At 51.8% G+C, this 8,688-nt stretch overlaps 1 protein-coding gene across 3 annotated transcripts; it reads left to right on the top strand.

Moving 5' to 3' along the window:
* Positions 1-1,737: 1,737 nt before the first annotated feature.
* Positions 1,738-7,295, top strand: LOC109268892 (GTPase IMAP family member 1-like). Of its 3 annotated transcripts, XM_053898641.1 has the most exons (4): positions 1,811-1,923; positions 2,104-2,152; positions 4,733-4,781; positions 6,026-7,295. In XM_053898641.1, exons 2-4 carry the CDS (start codon positions 2,150-2,152, stop codon positions 6,907-6,909), a joined length of 936 nt encoding a protein of 311 aa, XP_053754616.1. In that variant the 5' UTR covers positions 1,811-1,923; positions 2,104-2,149; the 3' UTR covers positions 6,910-7,295. The 3 variants fall into 3 exon arrangements, with proteins under 3 accessions (XP_053754615.1, XP_053754616.1, XP_053754617.1); XM_053898640.1 differs by lacking the exon at positions 2,104-2,152 and having other exon boundaries at positions 1,738-1,923; XM_053898642.1 differs by lacking the exons at positions 1,811-1,923; positions 2,104-2,152 and adding an exon at positions 2,221-2,347.
* Positions 7,296-8,688: the final 1,393 nt, after the last annotated feature.

Below are 8,688 nucleotides of genomic sequence, written 5' to 3'. Positions count from 1 at the left end.
ATTTATTTAAAAAGGACAGAGGAACTAAACAGGCGTTTTCCCAAAGAGGACATACAGGTGGCACATAGGTGCATGGAGATGTGCTCAGTATCACCATCATCAGGGGAATCGCAAATCAAAACCACAATGAGGTATCCCCTCACACCTGTTAGAATGGCTATCATCAAGAAGACAAGAGGTAACAAGTGTTAGGGAGGATGTGGAGAAAAGGGAAGCCTTGTGCACTGTGCATGGGACGCAAATTGGTGCAGCCACTGTGGAAAACAGTATGGACGGTCCTCCAAAAATTATAGGTAGCATCACATTTGATCCGGCAATCCCACTTCTGGGTATTTATCCAAAAGAAAGGAAAGCAAGATCTCAAAGAAAGATCTGCACTCACAAGCTCCCTGCAGCATTGCTCACAATACCCAAGATGTGGAAGCAACCTAAGGGTTTATATATATATATATATATATATATATATATATACACATATATATAGTTCTCTGAAAAGAAAGAAGAACATCTTCTCATTTGCAACAGCAGGGTCAAACTTGAGGGCATTATCGTAAGCGAAACAGGTCGAACAGAGAAAAACAAATACTGTATGATATCACCCTTATGTGGAATTTTAAAAAGCCAAACTGATAGAAATGGAGAGTAGAACGGTGGTGACCAGGGTCTTGGGGATGGGGGGATGGGGAGACATTGGTCAAAGAGTAAAAAGTTCCAGTTATAAGATGATTAAGTTGTGGGGATCTAACGTGCAGCACAGTGGCTATAGCTCATTACCACTGTATCATACCTTAAGTGTTACTAAGAGAGGAGATGATCTTAAATGTTCTCACTCAAAAAAAGAGTAATGGTAAATATGTGATGTGATGCAGGTGTTACCTAATAATATTATGGTGGCAATTATTTTGCAATATAGAGTGTATCAAATCAACACATTGCACCCTTTCAAATTACAGTGTTACATTTCAATTATATCTCCATAAAGCTGGATAGGGTGTGGGGGGATAAGGTGGAGGGCCATGGGTTAGGTATCTTCACTAGAGAGAATGAACTGGCAAGACTGAGTAAAAATCACGCCCCAGAACATTAGCTTCAGATTAAGTGAAAGCCCTCACTACACACGGCGAGAGTTGACTCCAGAAACTGTAAGTGAGTTAGGCAAGATCGCAGAGTTGATTCCAGAACAAACCAGGTCCAGGGCACATAGCACCATACACTGTTGTAGCCTTCTCTCCACACAAAGTCTGGCTATTTTACTCACGGCTATTTTCCTCTCTCATGACCTCCTGAGAGGAGAAACAGACACTTGGGTCAGAGATACCAACTTGAGGCTAGACTAAGTCTCCTATGAAAATTCCATCCTCTTCCTGCTGTCTGATCTTTAATAGCTGAAAAGACCTCTTTTTATTTAGGAATGAGGAGATGGCAGAGAGGACCACATTGGTGGCCTTGTCCACACTGATGTCCAGTCAAGGATTCCTCCCTGATTCCTGGGGAAGGAGACTCTCAAGAGGCCATTTTCTAGGAAAACACCCAAAAAGCAAAAGGCAACTGGACATAAGAGTAGTGGGCAGAGGCCAACACTGAGAACAGGCCTCAGAAATCTAAACTGCCCTTCACTGAGATTACAGCCCCTCCCGGGAACAAGATGTGGTGCCACAGCGACCATCGGAAAGGATCAGCACAGTCCCAAGCAGGGGGTGTGTTGCGCAGTGGAAAGAACACAAAGGCACCACCCGCTGGCCCACCTGGCCCATGTCCTGTCCCTTTAAATCGGCACCACTGGGCCCTCCCTCCCTGGGTTCTGAGACTTCCTCCCTGTGCTGTGCTGGCAGGAACAGCCTCTGTACTCACAACCCAAGGCACAGCACCAGGTCGCGGGTTTCTGCAGCCAACAGCAGAGCCTGTCACCACTTCTGCTGGAAGGTGAGCACACAGGGGAAGGAAGGGAGCCACCTGGGGCAGAGGGCAGTGGAGGAAGTGGGGGGGATTAGGTTGGCTCTAAGGAGTTCAGGGCCTGGTTGCAGCTCACTGAGTGGGTGCCTGCATTCTACTACCTCCCAGGAAGGGGAGCGGGATCTAGAAAGAATAACTTCACCCTTGCAGGCTTTTCAGGGAGCTCTGAGTTTCAGAACAAGCAAGTGAAGAAGAAATGGTAAGCATCTTCTCCAGCCGTGGAGTGCGCACACTTTTACTTGGGACTACGTACTTCGTCCTGCCCCGCTCCTCACCTGGTCAGAAAGGTGTTTGCTGGAAGCACTGCCAGGGCTGAGCACGCTGGAGAAGGCTGCAGACACTCCCTCTGAGGGCATGTGCAGCCAAGGAGAGAGACATTTCTGAGGACAAACAAGTGAGTCTAACCTCAGAACACATCGCAGAGTGGAAATCGTGTCTGTGAGCCGAACCCCACTCACACCCTCCACCTCCTCAGCCCTGTGCACCCCCAGGGACTTGCAGGAGCCAGCAAGAGTTATGAACATGGTCTTCAGACCTCTGCAGTACACGTGCTTGTGTGTCCTTGCACATCCCTTCCCCCGCCCAAGCTGCCCAGGGCTCTGTGCGCTGGGAGCCCTCTTCATCCCCACACACTGGCTATAAATGAAGGACTTGGACAGGATGAATGGCTCACAAACACAGAGCAGGGACCCAATGCATTAGAATCACTCAGGGGGTTGGGGTGGGTACCTCGGTGGCTTGGTCCATTAAGCTTTGAGCCCTGGGATGGATTCTGTGCTGTCAGTTCAATGCCTGGAGCCTGCTTTGGATTCTTCATCTCCCTCTCTCTTTCTGACCCTCCCCTGCTCGAGCTCTGTCTCACCGTCTCTCAAAAAAATAAGTAAACAGTAAAATAAATTTTTTTAATAAAAAAAATCCCTCAGGAGGAGGGCTGAGAGATACCGTTTTTTTAACGTTTATTTATTATTTATTTATTTGTTTGTTTGTTTATTTTTGAGACAGACATGTGAGCAGGGGAGGCACACACGAAGAAGAAGGAGAGAGAATCTGAAGCAGGCTCTGTGCTATCAGCACAGAGCCTGATGAGGGGCTCAAACCCACAAACTATGAGATCATGAGCTGAACCAAAATTAAGAGTCAGACACTTAACAGACTGAGCCACAAAGGCACCCCCTTTTTTCTTGTTAAACTACACATCTATGAAACAAAATGTCAAATATATGTTTTAAAGACTCCCATAGAGGCCTCCAAAAGATAGCAGGTTCAGGAAGCAGGGGACTACATAATATCCAATCGCATTTAAGATGCTAGGAGTCTCCATGTTCTACATCAGTCAATGACTCCAAGCTCTAAACCCCAGATGTCAGCTCTCAGAAACTCAGGAAGAATTTTTCAAATCCCATCCCAAACCATCGCAAACCTTTGGGAAGTCCCATAGGGGCCAGGAGTCCAGTGGATTTCCTAGAGCACACTTGGTCAGTTCTGTCATCGATAAGGACTTCTTGCTTTAGCTAAATTCTTGTTCTTTGCACTGAATCTTCTGGCCGTTTCTTCAGTTCTGCTGTGCAGTCAGTTATGGGAGTTTGCTAATTTTTACACACAAGATCACTACTCACCTGAAGCCTGTGGGATCAACTTTACCAAGGGCTTTGGGGAGCCGAAAGTGGCATTACGCAGAAGACAAACCTGTCATCTAACTGGTCAGAGACAAGTTATCAATCAACCTTTCCCTTTGCTTGTCCTTGTGTGTTGCCCATGGGACACAGCACGGTCACCCACAGTAGCCAGGTGTTGCCATGAAGAGGTAGCATTTGAAATGGATGGCGGAGCACAGACAGGACTCAGACAGAAATGTGGGAGAGAAGGAGTGGTCATGGGGGTGAGCGCACAGGTGGGCTGGAAAGGCCCTGAAACCTGTCCTCTGCGGAGCAGCTGACCCAGAAGGGGAGTGATTGGGACACAGGGCTGGCGAAGCAGACAGAGCAGAGCTGCGCCCTTGTGACCAGGTCCTCATGAGATCAAGCAGACTCCATCACTGAGTGGCTATCTGTAGTAAATCCTGCCGGACTTGGGGTCATCGCTTAGTTTGAGAGGCCTCAGATTCGGGGCAGGAACACCAGGAGCCGGAAGGGAGTGTCCCATCTCTCCAGCACACAGGTCATATTTACACAAATGACACAAGCCAAATTCTTTGGTCTTCGGAGAGCAGAACACAGGTTCTTCAGATCAGCATGGGAGATAGGTATCTTTCCCAATTTTCAAAAGCAAACTGCAAACTCTCTTCTTGTCCCCCCACCCCCACCCCCGCCCATCCCCGGCCAACAGCCCTAAGGTGGTTCCCTAAGTCACTGAGCAGAATTTCTGATTCTCAGGGTTTTCCAAAGTCTCCCCTGGCTGTGGAATCTTCTGGGAAAACTTTGTGCCTACAGTTAATGCCACTGACATAAATTACCTGGGAAATTCTCAGCTAAAGCTCACTCACTGACACAGAGGACGGGTTATCACTTCCACTCTGTCATTTGCATTCAGGGTCCCTGAAAGGACCAACAAGGCTCACCAAAGGTTCTCATGGTTTGGTTCCAACACCAACCAGGTCCTTCCGGGGTTCCTCCCCAAATTCTGATGTTCAGGGAAGGGCAGGAAGCATGACCTTTCATTGGGATGTCACCAGCTCTTTGGACCTTGCCTGAGCCACCTTAGGTAGTTATACCTATTTGATAAACGAATGAATGATTGAAGGAATGAAGGAACTAACAGGTTGTGTTTGGAACTCTTTCAGGTGGGCATGGGAGGACGCAAGATGGCCAGAGATGAAGAGAATGCCTATGGTAAGAAGTGATCTCAGTATGTACTTGCCCCTAGGCGTCAGCTCTGGGTCCCAAGGCCATGGGCTAACTCAAGACTGAACAGAGACATTGGGGCACCTGGATGGCCCAGTCGGTTGAGCGCCTGACTTCAGCTCAAGTCATGATCTCGCAGCTCATGAGTTCGAGCCCCACGTTGGGCTCTGTGCTGACAGCTCAGAGCCTGGAGACTGTTTCAGATTCATCTCCCTGTCTCTCTGTCCCATCCCACTCGCATTCTGTCTCTGTCTCTCTCAAAAATAAATAAACATTAAAAAAAAAACAAAAGACTGAGCAGAGACATATCCCAGACATGTCCCCATGCTGGGGTGAAACAGCTAGAGCCCCAGCTTTGCATTTTTGCTGGACCTCTGCCCCTGACCTACTGTAGGATATTAAGTGCCTTGACTAGCCTGTGGCTTGGGTCCCAAAGGGTACAATGAAGATAATACATCTACTCCGATCCCCACGGAAGATGTGGAGGGTTGAGATCATGGACTGGAGGGAACACAGTTTACCAGGTAGACTGTGTCGGTGAACAAGGATAGAGGGTTAACTGTGTCTTACTGGAAGCAGGTTTACTAGAGAGAAGAGGGAGGAGGAGGGGAAGTGGAGGAAGGGAAGAAGGAAAGAGATCCTGTCACCTAATGCTCTGAGCAACCCTGGGAGACACAACTCTCTGTCACCCCTCCCATTATGCAGAAGACGTTGAAAGCTTAGACTAAACTCGCCCAAGCTTCCACAGCTGGCACATGCGGGGCTGTGATTCCAACCCGGGGTGTCTGGGACTCCAGACAGCCCTTCACTCCCAGGCCTTCTGTGCCCTCCCGCATCTCCTCGCTGGGATGGCCCCTGGGAGAAGTCTGGCAGAGGCCTGGGAAGTCGTCGAGCACGGAGCAGCTCTGCAAAGTGCGGACGACCAGAGGCAATGTCAGCTGAAGTCATGGCCTGCGACCGTCGAGGGGGACCCTCCAGAGCAGTGTGCACCCGGTGCCGGAGCATGGACTGGGGGGCAGGTGCACGCACTGGAGCCAAAGATGGAAGAAAGGTGGCTAAAGATGCCCCCGGAGTCGCACAAGCTCTAACCAGACCGCCTGGGAAAGGCCTGGTTGGACAAGCGGAAGCGGGAGGCGTCGGTGCCCTCCTCCGTTCAGGAGGCACCCCGGAGCCCCGGTGGAGCGGGACGCGCGCTCTCAAGCCGGCGGCTCACGCCTACTCTGTCCTCACAGGTTCCCAGGACCCGGACGACCAGCAGCAGCCGGTCGCGCAGGAGCGCAGGCTCAGGCTCATCCTGGCCGGCAGGACCGGAGTGGGCAAGAGCGCCACGGGCAACAGCATCCTGGGCCACAGGCTCTTCCCGTCCAGGCTCGCGGCCACCCCGGTGACCAGAAGCTGCGCCCTGGGGAGCCGGAGCTGGGCCGGGTGGCGCGTGGAGGTCACCGACACCCCCGACCTCTTCACCGCCCAAGGCCGGCACGCGGACCCGGACTGCACCGAGCGGGCCAGCTGCTACCTGCTCTCGGCGCCCGGGCCGCACGCGCTGCTGCTGGTCACGCAGCTGGGCCGCTTCACCGCCCAGGACGAGGAGGCGGCGCGCGGCGTCCGCGAGCTGTTCGGCGCCGGCGTCCTGGCGCGCGCCGTGCTCGTCTTCACGCGCCGGGAGGACCTGGAGGGGGGCTCGCTGCACGACTACGTGCGCGCCACCGACAACCGCGCGCTGCGGGCCCTGGTGGCCGAGTGCGGCGGCCGCGTGTGCGCCCTGGACAACCGGGCGGCGGGCGCCGAGCGCGATGCGCAGGTGGGCGAGCTGCTGGCGCTGGTGGAGCGGCTGGCGCTGGAGCACCACGGCGCGCCCTTCACCGACGACGTGTACGGCCTGGCGTGGGCCCGGCGCCACGCGCGTCCCGAGGACACGCTCCGCCTGGTGGCCGCGGGGCTGGCGGCCCGCGGCCTGGGGCGGGGTTGCGGGCGGGGGTGGGGGCGGGGGCGGCGCTGGCTGGAGGCCGTGCAACGGAGGTGGCGGCTGGTGCTTCTGCTGCTGGGGGGCGTGCTGCTGCTGGGCCTGGTGTTCCCGCGTGGGCCCCTGGCCTTGCCTGAGGGCCGTCCTGAGTGACCCTGTTAGAAGGACTTTGACCCATCAACTGAAGAACACGTTCCCCTGCTGGTGTTGTGCGTCTCTAGGGCCCACACGCTCTTCCTTCCTCCTTCCTATTCAGAGCCCTGCCTTGGGCCAACTCCTACAATACCTTCCCAGAGGTGGAGCGCTTCCCTGAGCTCTCTCTCCCTTGAGTGAAGCCGAACAACCAGCGTTTCTTTGGTCTGTTTTCCACCGATCAGACTGCCTCTCCTGTCGTTGAACTGTCTCCGCTCCTGTCTTTGCCTTCCTGTCCTGGACTCCCCTCAGATTAGGGTGAAAGCCAACAATGATCAGAGCCTCAGGCCATACTCGTTTATTTGAGTTATCTGAATTGAATAAATAAACGCACTAAATCACATTGTGTTTTCTTTAAATATAATTTATTGTCAAATTGGCTTCTTTTCAACACCTCATCCCAACAAGTGCCCTCCTCAATGCCCATCCTTCAGCTGGTAGATGATTTTTCTGCTTTATCTGCCCATTGAATATCATTCCTAGCTCAGTCTGCAAAATCCAGATACCTCATGCTTGCGCGTGCGTGCGCGCGCGCGCACACACACACACACACACACACACACACTCAAGCACCTAATCATAAGAACAGAATACACTGGAATAGAACTGTCCATCTGTACCAGCAAGGGAATGTGTCCCTGGGCATGGCCATTCCCACCCCTCTGCAGCTTGCAAGCAGACGTTCTACAAATCCCAGGAGAATAGGACTAGAGACTCCTTTCCCTAGGGGCTATTGAGACCCTGAAGAAAGTCCACTTCCAAAGAGGAGTTTTTTTCACTGGCTCACACACTCACAGGGCGAGGATACACTTTTGAACTCAGGGATAAATAAACAACATTTAAGAGGTTTGGAAATTTTTCTTTTATTTCAATCTCAAAAAAAGGCTGGGTGGGTAGGGGGACAAACAGATTTGTGGGCCAACTAGTGAGATGATATGAGGTGCAGAATCCTCTCCTTCTGTCCCATGCATCTCTGGAAGGATCATCTCTCTGGTCCAGGTCAAATGAGCCAGGTTAGCCTCTATTGTGCATCCTAACTGTGCCTCCTTAGCTCTCCACCCACACTTGCTTTGTCTCCAACATCTCTACCCTCACACACAAAGTCAAGCCCCTCTCTGATACTACAGTGCAATTCCATATCTCTTCCCTCCAGTATCCTCTGCCAGGTTGTCCTCACAGCCAGGGATTCTCAGGTTGCTGATGACCTCAGATTTCTAATGAAATGCATAAAAAGGGGAAATTGTCTGCAACAGCTGAGCACACATCGCAAAGAAAAGCCCACCAGCCTGCATGCAAGCCATGCAGACATGAACAGGGACACGGATGCCACACGCTAAAACCTGAAATTCCCTCAACTGCAAAAGTTATTCTGGCTTAAGGGGTTGTGTATGGTTCTAGCAGAAGCCCTGATAAGGAATCTTGATTTGGGTCTTGTTCACTTCTCAAACAGAAAGAAAGAAAAAAAATAAAACAAAACTCTGGCACTGTCACTTTGCTGAGAAAGGGGATGGTCCCTGGCAAAAATAAATGTGAGAAAAGAATAACAAGGTGTCCAGCGTGAACAATGGAAACTTTTAACTCACGACCCAAATAGTGAGAAATATTGGTTTCTTGCTCTTTAGTTGGGGAGGTTGAGAGCCCAGGGAACTCCCAAGGAGCAGTGTTTGAGCTGATGGGAATATGGGAAGGAACATTCCGGGGGTCCTAGAGGGCCAGCATGTCCCACTAAGGCTGCGATCC

This window comes from Panthera pardus, unplaced genomic scaffold, assembly GCF_024362965.1.
Source record: "Panthera pardus isolate Hobbes unplaced genomic scaffold, ASM2436296v1 HiC_scaffold_9, whole genome shotgun sequence".
Classification (NCBI taxonomy): Eukaryota; Metazoa; Chordata; class Mammalia; order Carnivora; family Felidae; genus Panthera; species Panthera pardus.
This window is presented reverse-complemented; position numbering and strand designations above follow the sequence as displayed.